This window comes from Apteryx mantelli, chromosome 1, assembly GCF_036417845.1.
Source record: "Apteryx mantelli isolate bAptMan1 chromosome 1, bAptMan1.hap1, whole genome shotgun sequence".
Classification (NCBI taxonomy): domain Eukaryota; kingdom Metazoa; phylum Chordata; class Aves; order Apterygiformes; family Apterygidae; genus Apteryx; species Apteryx mantelli.
The window spans coordinates 81692974-81712185 of record NC_089978.1 but is presented as its reverse complement, the minus strand read 5'-3'; the positions used below and the strand labels follow the sequence as shown (position 1 = coordinate 81712185).

The 19212-nt window shown below is 35.8% G+C and overlaps 1 protein-coding gene across 1 annotated transcript in view; it reads left to right on the top strand.

Moving 5' to 3' along the window:
- The window catches only part of ANOS1 (anosmin 1), a 141535-nt gene extending 122674 nt beyond the window's left edge, over positions 1-18861 (top strand). The window contains exons 11-15 of the mRNA XM_067289725.1: positions 6517-6611; positions 9004-9175; positions 10439-10659; positions 13555-13696; positions 14377-18861. Coding sequence (XP_067145826.1) covers positions 6517-6611; positions 9004-9175; positions 10439-10659; positions 13555-13696; positions 14377-14435 — 689 coding nt within the window. The 3' untranslated portion in view covers positions 14436-18861. The remainder of the gene's footprint in view (positions 1-6516; positions 6612-9003; positions 9176-10438; positions 10660-13554; positions 13697-14376) is intronic.
- Positions 18862-19212: the final 351 nt, after the last annotated feature.

Genomic DNA, 19212 nt, shown 5'->3' with positions numbered 1-19212 from the left:
TAAGACACTTGGTATTGCATCATTTCTTGTCCTGTCGTTGGTTTCAAGTTTCAGATGTTGGCAAGAAACTCCATGATTCATAGAGGCATAGAATGGCTTGTGAACCAATACATGAATAAACAAATAAGTGTTATGATCAAGTACTGACTGAGATAACAGTACTCAGTACTCAGATAACTAAGACTGCTTTTCAGCGATACTGTTACTGCAGTGTGACACTCTCATGTGTAATAAATACCATGTAGTAGTAACACTGCTTAATTTATTCACTTGGTTTTTATCCATATTTAAGCATTTCCTATTTATTTCTTTCCAACCTTTTCAACAACTGAGTTTTACCTGAAAAAGTGCTCATGGTAAACTGCATGTTATAGAACCATGTTTACATGGAGAATAATGGTGGCTTGATAAACAGCTGAATGAAAATCTAAGCAGGCAGAAGACTTTTCATTATATTCTATCTCAGATATTTGGCATAATGGTTTTTGGTGTGGAAGCACAGGCAGACTGAACTGCAAATGGAACACTGCAGTTCTTCCTTGTGCAAGAAAGGTGGGTTGGAAGCAGTGCTGTATTTTATTATATCCACAGCTGTAAAGGTGTATCAAGGGTTGCATACTATGATAAAGAAAGGGAGGGGCAACTTATTATTATTTCTTCAGGAAGTCTTTGACTTGTACACTTTGGGTGCTTCAGAGACGATACAAAATATTTTCTTTATGCCAGGGATAGCATAACTTCGCCATTTAATGCAAAGAGATAAAAATTTCTGTCCTGGATGGTATATTATTTGACACAGCATTTATGCACAGCTCCATTTTCTTTTTTATTGAAATATTCATTCAACTTAAGCTTATTTATATTAATATTTTTATGCTACCTAGATAAAGCTTGTGATATATATTTCTTATTTTATAATCTTTATTTTCTACCGTATTTAATTCACAATGAAGAAAATTAAATCTATCAGATGTTGCTTGTTAGTTACTTCAAATCCTGTCACTATACAGAGATCAGCTAGATGTTACTGTGTTTACTGATGCCAGACTTTTTTATTGCAATTAAACCTTAATTTGAGCTGCTGTTGTTGAACGAGTCTGCTTTGAAATGTTGTTTTCCATCAAGCTCCATTTGGTTTTTCTTTCTAATAAGTTTCCATGATTCAGTTCCCCACATAATAGTGCTGTCACAGCTGGCATTAATCAGCACTTTTCTACCAAATTGTAGAAAGCCATCATCCAGCAACCACCCATCAAACAGAATAACATAAAACTGTAGAGCTGAAGTACTTTTACAGCAGAGACCATTATCATTATACCCCCTTGACGGGTTGGAGCAGAAGTAAGGAGCTATGAAGCGCTTTGCCTAAAGACATCCAGCAAACCTGTGGCAGAACTAACCACAGTACCCAGAACAGCATACTGCAATGTACGTGCTGTAGGTCAAAGGAATACAGACTGATACATACCCTCTTAAATAAATCCATTTACATCGTATCCTGGAGCAATACAAGGTTGTTGTGATTTTGGTGATGTTGGGTTGTGTGAACAAAGTTTACTGCTGTTTCTGCCCCGCTCTGCCAATTTTCTAGCTACAAAGCAGACTTCAGTTCCTCCTGATTGTCAATTTGGCACCCTTCTTCAGCAATACATGTACTATAAAGCAGAAAAAGTATTTGAGGCAAGAAAGGAGCTGTCTGTAGTAACAAGGCAGAAAAAAAAGAAACCACATTAGATGAATTATTCACATGGCTGGCAATAAGGGAAATGTATAGCAGAACAGATACGTGGAAAATGTTGGCAAAGAGAAGGAAGAGAGATTACTTATTTTATTTAGTTTATTTTCAATAAACTATAGAATCATTTAAAACAGAAATTCCAGCTAGGAAAGATAGCAGTGTTAACTGACATTATTCTGGGTGATTTTTCAAAATTGGACTAAGAGCTTCAAATTCTTTGTGGAGATTATGAGTTTTAGCAGAAGTACAATGTATGCCTAGGGTACTCCTGTTAGCCATTGCATAACCACGACTTCGAATATGTTGCAGTACTTTCAGCAAAACATTTCAAACTAAGATGCTTGAATTGTGCGTATGAACCTGAATTTTTTCAAGTTCACAAATGCATGTATCTGTCATTCACATTAATAGGATTCTAGGCTGCTTTTGCAGCTTTTTTTTTTTTTTTTTTTAAGAAACAGAATAAATGTCCATTTTTCTCAGGAAATTATCTTTTAATTCTTTATTAAAATGAAGCTAAAATTTTTAGGTTGGAGAGGGGAAGAAGGGAGACAAATCTGGCAAAGAATGTCTTGATAAACACAGTTGATGGCGAAATAGCTTTGTGGAGAGGTTTCATTTAGGACTAAATGCTTTTTTGGGGTGAAACATGAGAGTCAAAACATCTTTTTAACATGCCGTAGATCATCCCCAGATCAATACACTTCTAGGTAGAGATTTGAGATTTCTGTCCAACAAAGCTAAATGCGTACCCTTGTTCAGCAAAAAAACTAAGCATATGTGGAGCTTTAAGACCATGCTCATGTGATGTCTGCATAGGAATGTTTTCATAAGTCTAGGAACTCATTTTATGCTTTAGAAAATATACATAGAAAATCATAGCCAAAATACTTGACATTGGCTATTAGTTTCTTTGGAAGAATTAGTTTTGTGCAACTGTCTGAAACATCTAAAACTCTTTAGCTTGGGCAGCTGAAGATTATGTCCACATCAGTAACTTTAAGAATTTTTTTAAGTCATTTTTCTGGTTTGCTTAAATTTTTTTTGTAAAGAAACTTGAGAATAAAAGTAATCGAATAAACTGACTGCTGTAACAGTCTTTTAAAGGAGTTCTTACTTAAGTGACTAGTCTGTTGACTAATTTCACAAGCTTAGAGCTGCTGAAATGAGTGCTAGCACTTAGTATGTCCTTCAAGTTCAGTGTTTCTATACAAATTATTTTTTCAGTTCTGGGAAAGATGGTAAGTTTGCTGTTTGTGCTTGGTATATCATTCTTTTCAGGGTCAAATGGTGTGCTTTCTAACCACAAAAACAGAAAAGCTATAAAACAGCCTTTTAATAAGAAGCAGAAAATCAAGAGAACTCCCAACTATTAAGCTGGAGATCGATCAGTTACAAAAAGGGCTTTATAATGTGATACCTGAAATATCAGGGAGCTGGAATAAAGGACTCTGGTGATTTCTTTGCAGTGTTATGTTCATATTTTACAAGGGCATAGCTTTCTGATAAAACTGACAGAAATCAGTCCCGTTAGATATTGCCTATTCTTGTTAATATTTGCTAATCAAGTGACTTTTCAGAAGATGTGATTTACTGGCGCCACTGTAGATTACAATGTATTAACTTCAGCTAGGCTTAATTCAGAACCATTAGCTTTGGTGATAAAGACTGCTATTTAACTAGACTGCAGCTTGATTTAATTGTCCAGTATCTGTTGCTGAGTTGGTAATGGACAGCTGAAAAAAAAAATACAAATAAAATATAGTAGTGGTCTCATTAGGGAACAGTGTATATTGTTGAAAGGAAGGCTGGAATAAACTTTTTTGCATGGGCTAAAATCAGATGTATTCTGTTGCATAAAAACAAAACTCTAGAATCATGAGCTTCGTACAGAGTGAGCAGCTTCATGGAAAAAAATCTGTATTTTCATTTTTTTTTAAGCCTATTTGTATTATTCCAAACATCTTACTTCCCTTTGCTTGAAAAAAAATTAAAGATAATTTCTAAACCAGTCTTGTTATTCAATATGCATACTTCATGCATGCATATACACTTTGAGTTTTTAATGCCTCTAGCTCTAGTAAATCAAAAATGTTTCTCCTTTTCCTATTGTTGAAAACGTTTCTGTTTCAAATAGGAGCTACTTCCATATCATATTTCAATTTTGCAACCCTAATTGCTCAGGCTTTAAACCCTGGTGGGATAGTTACTTTTGTTAAGGAGAAAAGTGTTTTTGTTATTTTCAAATCTTTTTCTATTCTTCTTTTTAACAAAAAGCATTTAGCATGCTTTTGTTCAAACCTTTTAGATAACAGTAATCACAAAGGTGAAGATGAGAACTGAAGAAGCTTTAGTCTTGAAAGTCCAAGTTTAGGGAAGTTAAAAAAGACCTATTCTAATGAAAAGTTTGGGGTAAACTTAACTGTTGCTGTCACAGTACATTCCAGTTGATTGCTGATGTATGTTTGCATATATGTATATGCAAAAACCTGTTTGAAATAACTTTAATTACATATTCACTGAAAAGAAAGAAAAACCTATCTTTTCAGTATCGGTTGTTATCAGAATACCAGATGTGAGCACTATCAAATGTACAATTTTGTTTAAATAAAAAATTATGAAATTATGGTTATTATAACTTATCCCATTATCACATTTACAGTCCCAGCTGACAGGACAAGTAGGAGGAAAGTTGTTTTTGAACCCTTCCTGATTTTCTAGCTCATATAGAGAGCTTATTAGAAACCACAGGTGTTTATGAATGGGTGAGTGAGGGTTTGCTAATGCAAGAGAGAAATAGAAAGGAAGAACTACATGAGAATAGAATCTGGGTATACTGGTGAAAAGCTCACATAGGAAATGGAGAAGGAGCTGCAACAATATCCAAACAGTGTTCTGTTTTGCCAGGAATTCAAAATACAAAAAATTTTGGGTGACAACCTGTTTAATTACATTTCTGTACAGAGGCTTAGTAAAACTCTGTATTGATATATCTGGATGCTGAACTGTTGTAAGCTTTTGATGCTTGGGATTTATCTTTCACCGGCTGCCCTTGTTGTGATATTCAGTGACATACCCAAAATGTTGGTCTTATCTAGTTCTTGATGGCTGGATAATGACAAGTCTTGAATCTGTATCAAAGATGGATCGATTTGTTTACAGACTGAGAAGTGAAAATATTCAATTTGTAGACTTACATACATATACATCTTACATACATATAATTTAAAAGAATAAGTAGTTGATCATCAGATAACATGCAATCAATAAAAGATTCACTGTGTTGTCATTTGGTACAGACTGTGCATGGCTAACATAACATGATTAATAGAGCAGCACAAAGTTTTCAGGTCCCAAGAAACCAGGTGACGGATTGTATGTCCTGTGTGCTCGTCCCAGGAGAGGGGCACAAGCAGGTGATAGGCAATAACTGAGTCAACTGGAACAGCTGAAATCAGATGAAACCTACTTGGAAAGGCACTGTGAATGTGTGTCTGCTTCTGGCACATCAGGTGGGAAAGCCGAACAATCAAGAGGCAAGTGAAAGCACATCCATTTATTTATTTTTAAATGAGAGGAAACAATCACAAGGCAGTTTGTTATTTCTTTATACATTTGTTTTTGAAAAAAATGTTGGGCTTCCAAAGAAGTCATGCAAATAATTAGCATGCATGTTATGAAGAGAGCTGCTACGCAAATCCATTTCAAGCAGGCTTCTAATCAGTCCTTTTACCAGAATACCATTTGAGCAAGTTTCAGACGCTACTTATTTTCTCTTTAATTTATAATCCTTCCTTTCTGCATCCAAATTGCTCATAGCAGTCTGAAGCCAGATCAGCCCTTAAGGCATCAAAGATATTTGTTTTCCCTCCTGAAACCCACAGTCAGGCACTTGGCATGAGCAACTATGTCATACCAAGTTAATTAGTAATAACAGATATGTAATTTTGCCTACCCTGTATATAGATAGAGAAGGACTAAATCCAGAAAAAATGACAGGAGGTATTTGCACTACCTGATGAGTTTTTCTTCTTTTGTCTAATTCTGTATTGCCCTTTGTTTTGCTTCCTCATGCAATCAGTATTAAGAAAAACAGCTACAAATTACTATGCCTATCCCTGCAATTATATGTAGAGCTCTCAAAAAATGAAGAGCTGGAAATTGCTTGAAAGCTTATGCCATTGATATTGTTCTAAGTTTTGTCACTGATTTTAATGGGAGCAAACTCAAGCCTTTACTATTACTCCTGAGAGTGACGATTAGAATTTTATTTGGACATATAGTAAGCAGGTCTCATGATATATTCTGAAAGGATAAAACTCATGGATTTACAGGCATTTTCACATATCTCCAGGCATTGATTTCCCAAGCAGTGCCAGGCAGCAATATTGCAATGCTCTGACAATATGAACAGTCACAGGCAGTTGGCACAAAGTCATTCCTATCATTTGCAGGATGTTTAGTAGCAGAAACACTGAGGTATTTTTTAAAATGCTCTTATCAGTAGATGCTTAGTTTTCTGTAAATGCCAGTTGTCTATTTTTAAAGTTATCCCCATTATGTTGATAAATGTGTAAAATTATTGAAGTGTATAATATTTTCCCCTTTTTATTAATAGATGCTGAGGAACAAGTGAGGAACTAACAGCTCTAGAATACTTAACATTCCTTCCGTTTATATCCATTTATATTCCTCCCCCCCAAAAAAAAGCCAGAAAAGTGGCAAATGCCTAAAGGGTAATTATAACATATCTTTTCCTCTTTTTTTGTATCATTTAGATACCAGCATGAATCAATACCAAGTCCACTGGTTACTGGAGTCCTGTGCACGCAATGACACCAAAGGACTTGGGAAAGTAACTGAGCTGACTTACGTAAGTCTCCATTCAGCCCTCTACTGAATAGCTTCTGAGCAGCAAGAGAAAGGATGATTCTGTAACATAATAGAGTATGTTTTATACCATATTTCATGAAAAAGTAAGAGTGTTTCTTTTTCATTTTCCTCTTGCGCAAAAGCTAAAAAATGAGGTATTTGGAATCTTTGTTTAAAAAAGATCCATGCTAGGCTCAAATCTTTGTTGGTTGTTGTTCAGAAAACAAGAGCAAGCAAACAAACTTAGTAGCCGAGTACCTATATTTTTGTACAGCATGTAGAACATGGAGTTTGATTCATAATTAGGACTGTAGCACTTTAGCACAATACAAATACTGAGCCATAATAATAGTAATCAATAAACTAGGTTTTCTTTTAGACATGCAGGTAGGTTTCACATCCTTGAGGAGAATAATAGAATAGGAAAAAAAACCATAGGTGAAGAATACTAGACATGAAATCTGGAAGTAGGACAGATAACAGAGCAATAATTACAGCATCAGTATAAGGAGAGAAGCTCTATGTAAATACATAAGTTAGCCCCAAACATATTGCAGTGACAGTTCTTCATACTTAATTTGTTGGCAAGCCAGTGTCATCCCACTCTGTAACACATTTTTCAAACAACTTAATGCTGTGATTGGTGCATCGCATTCAATTTTAGTGGATTATGAAGAACTGAAGAAAATATAATTCACCTTTCTTTCTTTCTTACCCTGATGTGCAATAACAGATCAAATCAATGGAGCTAATGTTAAATCAAAGCAAATCATTCCTCCTGCAGCAGGCTGTTAGATTTACCTCTTCATGGGGTCAGCAAATCAAATGTCAGAGGTGGATTAAAAATGATTGTGACATACATAATTTTATGATCAGTCACAATATTTCAATTTATGCACATCAAAGATAGAGAAAAGTTAATATTTAATAAGTTTATTTCCACTAGGGGTCAGGAAGAATTCATTGTACATCTGGCCAAATGCATTGTGGGTTTGGTTCATTTATTTCTTCTCAATCATTTTACAATAATTGGGAAACTGTGTTTCTTTTGAGGACTCAGAATTGTTACAAGCAAACAGGAGGAGGCTGATGTTACAAAAGGTCTGAAACTGGATATGATAGGTCAAGGTGGATAAAGGCCTTAGGTTCCTACTATTCAGTATTTAAGTCCTTGGCCCCTGGTATTATGGGCTCCAAAATTAGAGTGTTTGCTATTCTCAGAGCGCACTTTGAGAGATATGGATGCATATGGACCTTCATAAAGTTCATCCAAACCCCCAAATCCCAAGCAGATGTCTGCCCTAATGAGTCGATAGGAAATACTGGCCTAAAATCTTGCCTAAAAGTACAGGCACCTTATTCAAATGGCAACTTACAATCATTTGTAAAGGAATGGAATAGGTCTGGCATTTTTTTTTTTCTTATAAAAAAACAAAATGATCTTGTTACTATTTTAAATGGGAGTCTATCTTGTTACCCAGCAGGTGGGAGGCAGGGAATCAGTTCCCTTCTCAGTCCAATCTTTATGTCCCATTGAAAATGCCCTCACAGATGAAGTTTAAATTAATCTGGTTTGGGATATGCCTCCAAAAAAGAGAACTGTACAGAAGAACCCTGGAAATTACTGATTCTAGAGAGAAAGAAAGGTCTAAAAAGCCATGAAAGACTTGGAACCGTAGAAGGTGAGGTGTTACTGGACATTTTCCCAGAAAATACCTTTTTTTCTCAAATTTGATTTATGCTAAAGCTTTCAGGCTGTGATTTTCAAAATTACTTTAGACAACATTAAGAATTTAGTAAGATACTTACGCTTTTTCTTCTTCAGATATTATGTTTAGATAGAGAATTGTATTTTGTAGTTTAACTATAGAGTTTTTCTTCCTTAACATGCCATATAAGAAGGTAGAAGTACTTAAAGTACTAAAGGAAAAATAAATAATGGATCCATAATGCCATACTGGACTTCGTATGCACTTTAAAGAAATTAAATGTAGACAAAACCTGTCATTTACAGCAGCTTAAGTCAGCTTTCTTACATTTATTTAATTTGATTAGCATTTACATCCTCATATTGCTACCCCCACTGCCATCATGCCAGAGAGACTGTTCAAATGTTAGAAGTTAGTTGCTTTGATGCAGCATGGCTAAGGAACTGTGTAGAATTGAAGAACATATCCAACTACCATCCTAATATTTGACTGTTGAAAATAATCATAACATAAGCAATGTTTGCTTTGTTCTCTGAATAAAAGCCATGCTAGCATGTGTTAAGCATATCAGGAAAATGTTTTATTGGAGAAAACTTTTCATCTTCTGCCAACGTTATTTTTCTGTTTCTTTATTTTTAAGAGATCTATTTACAGCATGTGCTCTTTTTGTTTTTCTTGTTCTAGGAAAACTACATAATTCTGAAGGACCTGTCCTTTTCATGCAAATACAAAGTAACTGTTTTGCCTGCAAAATCTAAAGGTCGTTTTAAGGCTGAGAGTATTTTCTTTGTCACCCCACCTTGCTCTGCATTTAAGGAAAAAAAACACAAGCACATTAATTGTCCTGCTGAAGGAGGTAAGGCATGATCTGGAGAATCTGCCGGATAGGTTCAAGTGCATTTATAATCACTAAAAAACCTCTTTAAAAGCAACTCTAAAATGTGATCTGAAAGATATGAAAGATTCAGAACAAATAAAAAGATCACTAATACTTACATGAAAAATCAACTAAAATACAGAGCAGTACAGATTTTGATTACCACATTATTGTTTTGTCAATTAAGTGATAATTTTAGTAGACTATTTGTAAACATATTTGTTGTTACATGGATTTTATTTTTTGAAGAGTTTCCCACTTATATTCATTATAATAATGGATGATAATTGTAACCATAATTATGCTGGCATGGCCCATCTTGTGAACATTTTGCTACTGATGCAAGTAGCTTTCTCAGTTTAATTTAGTTTAGGTTAATTCTACTTTCAAATAGCAAATAAAGTAGCTCTTTTGGCTTTGACAGTAGTGCCATAGTGTTAAGTATAACTAAAGGGTTATAGAAAATCACAGAATCATAGGGAGGTTGGTTGGAAAGGACTTCTGGAGTCAGCCAGTCCAACCACCCACTCGAACAGGGCTGTTGCCAGCACTAGGTCAGATCAGTTTGGCTTTGCCTAGCCAAGTCTGAAAACCTCACCCTTTAGCTCGAGGGTGGCCCCTCACTGTGAGTCCCTCGCAGCTGCCACAACACTCTTCTTCTCCGGGGAGTCACCTCAGAGTCCTCCTACCAACTGCTGCCACTTGCTGCTGTCCCCACTCCTGACAAACTCCAGCATTACAGTCTTCTTCCTGGACAACTGCAATACTCAGCAAAACTCAGGCATATGTTTCCCTAATTAACGTGCCCCTTTTACCTAACAGTTTTATAGCATCAGTTTTGCTTTCTGCCTGCATCAAGAAGTTCTGTGCTATCCTGTGAGTTTTCTTATGGTCCAAAATTGAAAGTTGGAACTCATATTCTGAAATGCAGAGAAGGAGCAGGATGGTTGCCTGTGAATGAGATGTTTATACTTTTACATGGCAATTCTGATGCCTTGGGCTTTCCTTTCTGTCACCTCTAGCTGACAGAAGTTGATGTGAAGTTTGAATTTTGGCCCAAAATGCCAATGGTATAAGATAGGATTTGGTTAACACTGAGAAATGAGATGGCAGAAAGCTGGCAGGATCCTGGTAAGCACAAGAAAAGGAATTCTGTCTGACCTTGGTATGTGAAATTATATGAGTATTTTTAAACATTCTCTCTCAAAGTTTAGCTTATCTTTTTGCTTTCCAAATTTATAGTGCCAGTTCTACCCAAAGTGTTGGCCAAACCCGAGAACCTGTCTGCATCTTTCATTGTTCGGGAAGGTAACATCACTGGTCATTTTTCCTGGAAGATATCTAAGGCAGTCCTTCATCAGCCCATGACAGGGTTTCAAGTCACATGGGCAGAAGTAACCACAGAAAGCCGACAGAACAGCTTACCCAACAGCATCATTTCGCAGTCGCAGATACTGCCAGCAGTAAGTTGTCTGTTAATTTCCATTGCTAGGGGCTTTATAAGCATGTGCATACGTGGCTTATTCTTTATTTTTAGTGGTGATTCAGATGTCATATACAGTGCTGTCTGGATCTGCAGGCAAGTTGGAGCAGGAAGTGCTTTAATTTTTCCTCCTTATCTGAGATATATCTCAAGCACAGCTACTCTTCTTGATGACACATCAAACATTTTAATGTGCACAATTGTCAATTAGCAACAATATCTGAGAAGTGCCTGAAGGGAGGAAAAGATCATCTGTACGGCAACAGATAGTTTTTATTTTCTTTTGATGATCAGGCTGTTCTGCTTGCCGGTTATTATAGTTTTACTAATTATTTGGTGTCCAGGTTGAGAAACTTGATGGATTTAAGGGAATTTTCCTTTCCTTTGTGTCACTCCTTGCTCTAAGAAAAATAAAACTCACTTCCCCCCTCTGCTAGTATGCACCATTGTCCCACTGACAAATAATTTAAAAGAGGACTAGATTTCACTGTTAATTGAAAGTGTAAGAGTGATTGATTTTAATTCTTCCCTCTGTTTTCTTTAAGATGGCCTTTGCTATTTCAGTTCCTCCTGTGGTAGCAGCAGGTGAGAAGCACTTCATTCAGACTCCATTGCCAGATCCATCAGAGTCAACAAAAGGGCTTAAGCGGCTGGCCTTGATCCAAAGTCTGCTAAGGACATTGGGAGTCTTTCTGTTAACTTTGGGGAAGTGTATCGAGACAATTATGTCTGGAGCAGAGCTAGCTGCAAATCTTTTTTGAAACATTTGTTTCATCAAAGAATGCAAAAAATGTTTTCTTGGATGTCTCTTACATTCAAAAAATTTTCTACAAATGCAAGACAAGGTTCTCACAATTTTGTCTTAATTCCTAGCAGACTGCCCTAAAGCAAGGGCCTCTGTGTGTCAAGGCCTGTTGTTGGGGGGAAGAGCAACAAAGCTAACTGTGGATACTTAAAACTATGAGGCCAGCTACTGTGCAGTGTGAGTAGGTGTTTTGTTCCAGAGCTCAGTGGTGCTAAGTAGTGTAGACCCAAGGTGGTCCACACCAATTCGTTCTCTACCAAAGGTCCCCCTACAGTCCCAGGTGGGACCACAGTGCCTTGGTCCCTTCAGCAATCCACGTTACAGGATTACCTTAATTTAGTTGCTCAGTCATGGGCCTTTGGCTGTGAACAGCCAGTTTAGCACAGTAATAAGCAAGGTTACAGACCTTTTCACATTACTTTTCATCTTTGCTGTAGGAGCAGGAGTGTGTTTTATTCAGAATTTCTCTTTCTTTTTTAAGCTTTTAGTCCAGTTAGGTCTGAAATATATATTACATTTAATTTAGAACACTCCTTTACATTGTGTTTTGTTTCAAATTTTTATCTCTGTTTTTCTCTGCTTTTACTACTGAAAAGCCTGGAAATTTCATTTACATAATTATCTGTCTGTCTATCTACCTGTTTATTTATGGCCACTGGTTAACTTGCAGAAAACTGTGGTTTAGGTTGAAACAACATCTCCTACCTCTCAGAGGAATCTTATCACCACCAGAATGTAGGGTATTTTATGGTGAGGATCATTCACTCATTCTTGTTGGTAGTCTCTGATTGGTAAAAATTTAGTATTTACACAATCAGGGGCTGAAACACAAAGGTCCCAACTCCAGGAGGAGCATCTGAGTAGTTATGAGTGAGCATCTGAGTGAGTGTATGAGTGTGATGTACGCATTCCTTACTCTCTCCTACCCGTTAAGTATTTTATATGAAGTGGAACAGTTTCAGCAAGGTGTATTATTAGCCTTTCCATCCTAGAATATGCAATCATTTGGCAGTAAAAATACACCTTTCCCTCTGCCTTTTCTCCCTTTCCCTCCCCCTTTACTTTTTGGTCTGGCAGTCAAACCAAATTATTTGTTATTCTCACAACCCTACTTATTTCCCCCTGCTGTGTGCTCTGTATAGCACCTGCCAGAAGAATTTGCTGTCCAAATTCCTGGCCGCCTCAGTCTGGCTGATGGGAGGTGCAGTTTGCGCACTGTTCAGTGTGACTGACCCGACAGTCTATTTCTGGGACTGGTCCGCTGGAGTCATTTTCAGCTTGGAATAAGCTGAATCAAGACTCTGATTCCTTAATGCTCTTCAGTCTTTAGTCATATGTATTCCCATTTGGGAGCATTTATAACCTTACTCTGAAGTTATTTTGCACAGGTGTAAGTGACCACACAAGGTATAAAGCAGTGTAAAGTAAGACTGAGACTGATATTTCCCAACCCACCATCATGCCAGGACAGAACACAAGGGCAGATCCTCATGGTGTAACTTGGGATAAATCTGCTGAAGTCAGTGGAGCCACATTTATTTTCATTAGCTGGAGCATGGGAGACCTCTGAAGTGCCATGAATTAATTTACCAACCAGTAGAATTTGCAGACAGATCTAAAATAAAAACAAGTTTATTCAGTGAACTTGTTTGTTGAAAAGAACGAATAGGAAATTAAAGATAATATTTATTTCAATGATGAGCATATCAATTTTCAAGAACACTAAGGAAGAACTTGGACTTCTTACACATGAAATCTTAACATTATGATAAAAAGTATCATCTAGGAAAGGAAAACTACTGACTTCATAGGTGAGCACTCAGAACTAGCTGTATTTCAGTTCTTGTACTCCAGCCTTTTATCCATGTATTCAAAGGCAAAAAATTCAGAATAAACCCACTTAACCAAATAATACATATATTAAATCTTTTTGCCAGAATTATAAGAAAATAATTTCTGAGTGCTGAGAGTGGCAGGACCTATTTAACCCACTGATTTATGTGACTAGAGCAGCCATGTTTTATTTTTTGATGTTGTGAGAATTAATTTAGTTGATTTATTTATTTTCAGGATCATTATCTACTGACTGTGCCCAATCTGCGACCGTCAATGCTGTACCGATTAGAAGTTCAAGTGCTGACAACTGGTGGTGAAGGGCCAGCTACAATAAAATCATTCCGAACACCTGATCTTCCTCCATTTTCACCCCACAGTAAGTAGTACCGCATTTTGGTACACGATGAGATGTTATAAAACTTGTGTCCTCCTTACTCTGACCTTAAAATCTTTACTGGTTCCAGTAGCATTCCATATGCTTAACATATATTAACCTATTATTTTTTCCATATCTGCCCATGAACAATGATGGAGGCACATGGAGGTTTTCTCTCATTCAGTTTCTGTTGTCTGACATCTGCCATTCATTTAACCACAGTTCTTTGGCTTATGCCTGTATGCCTTGGGATTCAAAGCTGGTCTGTCCTCCAAATACTATCTAGGCCTGGGATTGCTTAGCTTCCAAGTTTAGATTTTTTGGGGGCATTCAGTCCAGCATGACTACAGGCCTGATAATATTTCTAAATCAGAGCAAACCTCCTAATGGCTATTTCCAGCATTTTAAAAGTTTCTGAAAAGTGTAGCTCAGTGTTGTAAAGCCCAGCAAAAATATAATGAATTAATCCAAGAGTCATATCTACTTGAATCTGTTTGTCTTTTTACAGTCCCACTAAAGGTATCTGGACTGAACATGCACATATTTGTCAGCACAGGCAGATGCCTTACAAGCTGAAGGCCTGTGGGAGGCCTCATGAGACCTTTTTAGTAAAATCTGAAGTATGATTGCATCACACATTCAAGGAATATGCATGCATATTTTCCTATTTTTTTGTTCAGGACCTCATCTGAAGCAACATCATCCGCATCATTACAAGCCACCCCCAGAGAAATATTAGACTGTTTCAGGTGATTACACAAATAACTGAGAGAAAAACCGAGCTTCCACATGAAAGTTAGAAAAATGCACATCTGTAGGAGCAATGAATCCAGTTTTCCAGTGGAAGTTACCGTCCTGTGGGATCTGTATCTACTTCTATGTAGTTTAGCCATGAAGAATTGTATTTGTACCAACACCAGGATGAAATATACAGCAAGTATCATTTCGATACCACCACTATACAACAAGCTGAAGATTGCATCCAACTCAACACTTGTGAGAAAATCGAAAGTGTGTTCATCATAATGTTTTTGTATTCCTAAGTTTGAAGTAGATTGAAAGGGTGCAGTGTATACAGTTTTTTATCCTATTGACTTTAATGTTAATATTTGAGAAGTTGTCCTGTGATGTATACATACTTTTGAACACTGGAGGCCAGAACATCAGTGTGTTTAAATTGGTATCTTTTACTTAAAGCTCTGCATTTTCACCGGTTTAAGCCCTAGTGTATTTCTGTAGCTCTTTGCTATTAGAGATCTCCATATGCCTGAAATAAGGACATAAGTAAAATAAGTATCAGTAATAAAAACCATAAATTAGTCAGTATTTAATAATTGCAGAATCACCACAGAGAAGAATGATACATATGCATAGTCCATGATCTGTTCTGAAGCATGGAGATCTTGTATTAAAATAGTTAATAGCTGAAGTATATACATGGTAGTTTTACCATTGTAAAGAAGCAAACAGCAATTAACACCAGTTAACTTCTGCTAGATAATGGAAGAATGACTTAAAATCCTACTTCTAATTTTTTTGGTTATCTTGAAGAGAAACCCCCCAAACCTAAATACTTAACATTAACATTTAAGAAACAGAAATTCTGATGCACATATATTATTCAAGTAGCTGTAGAGCTACTTTTTGGCTTCTTTGGCTTTTGATGCACATACTTCTTTTCCCCATGGATCTTTTGAACAGAAGGATGGATGTATTGGCTGCATGCTATTCTGCTTACAGAAAGAATTATGTGACAATATTCTGGCATCTGGAAATCATTGGCTTATAGTTTATTTTAATGCATTTTTCAAATTTAGGCAGAAGGGTACCCTTTTTAACCATAAGGGAATGCAGATTGCCTTATTGTGCAATATAAACTGTCTAGTATAATTTGCCACACAGAGAGACATCCTTTGGTAGTAAACAGAAACTGCTTGGATTTATTGTCAAGAAGGTGGAAAATATCTGACAATAAACATTGTCCATAAAAGTGCTCATAATCAACTTCTAATGTTCAAAACGTCTGAAATGCTCCTGCATTCTTTGGAGCAGATTCCATTGCTCCCTGAATAATCATATGAGGCTAATATATCTCAAGTGCTCAGTAGTCAAAATTGACAAGGTAGCCACTTTTGTACCTTCTATCAGCAGATGCCACAAACTTACCTTTACGTCATATCTGCCTGAGATATTCAGTGAGATTCAGATTTTAGTTCAATTATATTTTCCTTCTCACAATGGCAAATTTGACTTGAAGAAAAGCGAATAAGGAGACAAGAAATGCATGCCTAAAATTGAGGATCATAGTTATGATTATCATTGTAGAGCACTCACAAAATATTAAAATATAGTTTCCCATATTGAAGAATTTTATAGATTTTGCTGCATGTGAACTGATACCACAGAGGTTGAAGAGGACTGAACTAATTTCTGATCACTTGCTCATTCTACTTTTTTCTACATTTCTGTCTTCTCTGTTAAAACTCTTTTTTATTTTTTTTTCATTCTCTTTCCACTTTGCTTGTTGTCTTTTTTTGATATGCACTCAATGACAAAGAAATTTTCCAGACAATTTGTATGGCTACATGGTTTGGGCCTTTAACAGTTATTTCAAAAATATTAGGGGCTGTGGAGCTTTTAGTTCCTTCCTCTACTACTCTGTCATCTCCCCTTTTCCAAAATACATAAACAAATAAACAGATGATATCTTCTTCACAAAATCTCTGTAGTGTAAAAGGATTGTTTTCAATTTTGTCAGAAAGGCAGGGTTTCAGAGATTTTTTTTTCTGGGTGGGAATGTTTCATGTGTACAGCAGGTCTTTACAAAGAAAAAACATAATTTGAATCAGACTGGTGTGCAGCACTGCTTCAACATTTAGATTGCACAGGGCATAAGTAAGGATGAAAGAAAGCTCCAGGTTGTTCACTGAGAGTGGGATTCAGTGGGATCAGGACAAGTAATTACCTCAGGCTTCTTTGAAAACTTCTGTTCAGACCTTTCAATCAGAGTCTATTCGAGTTATGCTGGAGCAAATCTGTAGTGACTCGATTAATGTTAATGAAATTATGCTGCATTCATAGTGACATTGCTAAGCATAAAATGTGAATGTCAGTCTTTATTACAATGATGCCAAACCTGGTTGGAGATAAACTGCAAGTTAGCATCCCTGAGTGATGGTACCAGTCTTGATTGCTGAGTGGAAGCCATGTTCTTCTGAAATGGATCGAAATAATTGCTCTGTTTGCTGATGTTAGTTTCTTTTGAAACATTCAATTTTAAAAAGTAATAATATATTTTTGAACAAGAGAGAGTGTTTTTCCTTATTAAAGTAGATTCTGGCCATCAAAAAAAAAAAGCTGATAAAGTGGAATTGTATTGAGAAGGTGTGTTATATAAAGACCATTAAGATGTAAATTTATTTTTTCCTTCTTCAAATCAGCTTATTAACTCACCTTTCAACTGTATAAATTTCAAGTGACACTCCAAAGCAAAAAAAAAAAAAAAAAAAAGGCAAAAGCAGAACCAAGCCTATGCATGGACACTCAGTTCCCAAATGTGAGTTATTTTTTTTGATCATTCTTTGAATTTAGCAGTATATGAAGCGTTTAGTGCCTAATTCATTAAGCCTTGTTTACTGAATTGTACAGGGTATTGTCCTAATTTACTAGTCTAATTCACATTAAGCATTTAATTCAGCAATAGAGTTGTATTTCACTATTTGATTTATAGTTAAAGATTTATTATCTCAAATGATGTTGTGTAATACAGATTTAATACAGATATTGGGATGTTTTTAGATACTCTGCACCTTTACACTAATGTATTATTTGCTATGTACCGATTCTGATGGATTTGTCAGGTGATTTCTGGATGAAATGCATTTTGTTTATTTTCATTTCCTAAAGGAGAGTTATAGAATTATACCATTTTTGTTAACTGCTTTATGCAATTGAATTTTTTGTTTTCTTCTACAGTGAATATTGGTTAAGAAGGGAATGTTTTCTTCCTGTTATTTCCTTTTTGACAGTTTTTGAGTTGTTTATAGAGCAGGGGAAATTCAAATAAGACAGAACCTGTGCTGTACTACTATGTGTATCTTCTTGAATATTTATCAAGAATATGGCATGTGGACAAAGAACTAATACACATAAGAGGTCTGACTTCAGAACTGCTGAGCATCCTCAATTTAAATGGCTTTAGAAAAATTTGAGGATATGCTGTGGCAATGCTGACGTGGGATTAAAGTTTGGCAGGGTCATAAACAAAATCAAAGAAATGCTCATTGCTAATGTGAATGGGATTTTACCATTGATATTAGCAAGAGTGGGTAGAGACCTAAATGCTGAGTAAGTTTAATCTGCAATACTTTCATTTCCATGTTTCCAGTTGGAATAGGGAGAGTTTCAGATAAGTAAGCCCTGATTCAGGAAGGTATGGAGAAAAGAAAGCTTTCATATGCACAAAAGTCAGTGGGATGGACATACACCTTAACAGTTAAGAATCAGCTGTAGTGATGTCTTGAATAAAGCACAGATGTCAGAATTTGCTTGAATGCTGTCTTAAATCAGGGCCGTACAGAACAAAGTATGGGACCCAGACTGTTCTAAATTCTGTGTACAACACCATAGAAATTTTTATTTTTGTCTTGTGTATATGTAAATGTAGTTGTGACATTGACTTATTTATTAATTCATTTTCTTATACTCTGTGCCAAGTGTATTCCTACCCTTTTGATCGCTACCTGTGAACATCAATTACTAAAAATAACGTTATGCAAACTTGTGCATTGTAACCAGGAAAATGATGCTAATAATCTGTTGCATGTAGTTTTAAATAATTAAAAAACCCTTTATTTAAAAATGTAAATGAATACCTGCAGATGTTGATGATTATATGTGGTTTTGCATGCCAAAACTCATTGTTCAGTTGTGGGCATGAAATGTAACGACTGTCTTACCTCTACTGAATATATTAGTAAGGTACAATTTACAAAGTAATTAAAGAGGTCTATATGTAAAATTTTTCCTTTTTACGTAATTATATTGTAGTAGAGGTAACAGAAATGCTTATCTGTTATCCAATCTGGCTGTAGAAATTATGTTCCTATAACAATCATTTAAAGTCAATATTTATTTATGTATGTAATACAAAAAGATTGATCTTGTATGTGTTTGTCCTGTTATTTAGAGAAAAAAATACACTTCTTGTAAAAACATTTTGTAAAAAAAAAAGTAAATGTAAAGAGTCTGATTTCTGTTACTCATTATTTTCATGTTTAGAATTTGTACATACTGTTTAGGTAATAAACTATCCTGCATTGAAGTCCTGCTACATTATCTCCTGCATACAGAGTTTGTTTATTTTTCTTAAGTTGGAGACTTAGCATCATCTAAGCAGAATCAGTGTCATGCCAAGTACCTTGGCTACATCTACATCTCATTGTGTATAAATTATACCATTTTTCCTCACTGTTTTTACATCATTTTGTTTTCTTTAGGAAGTGATCAAAATAATC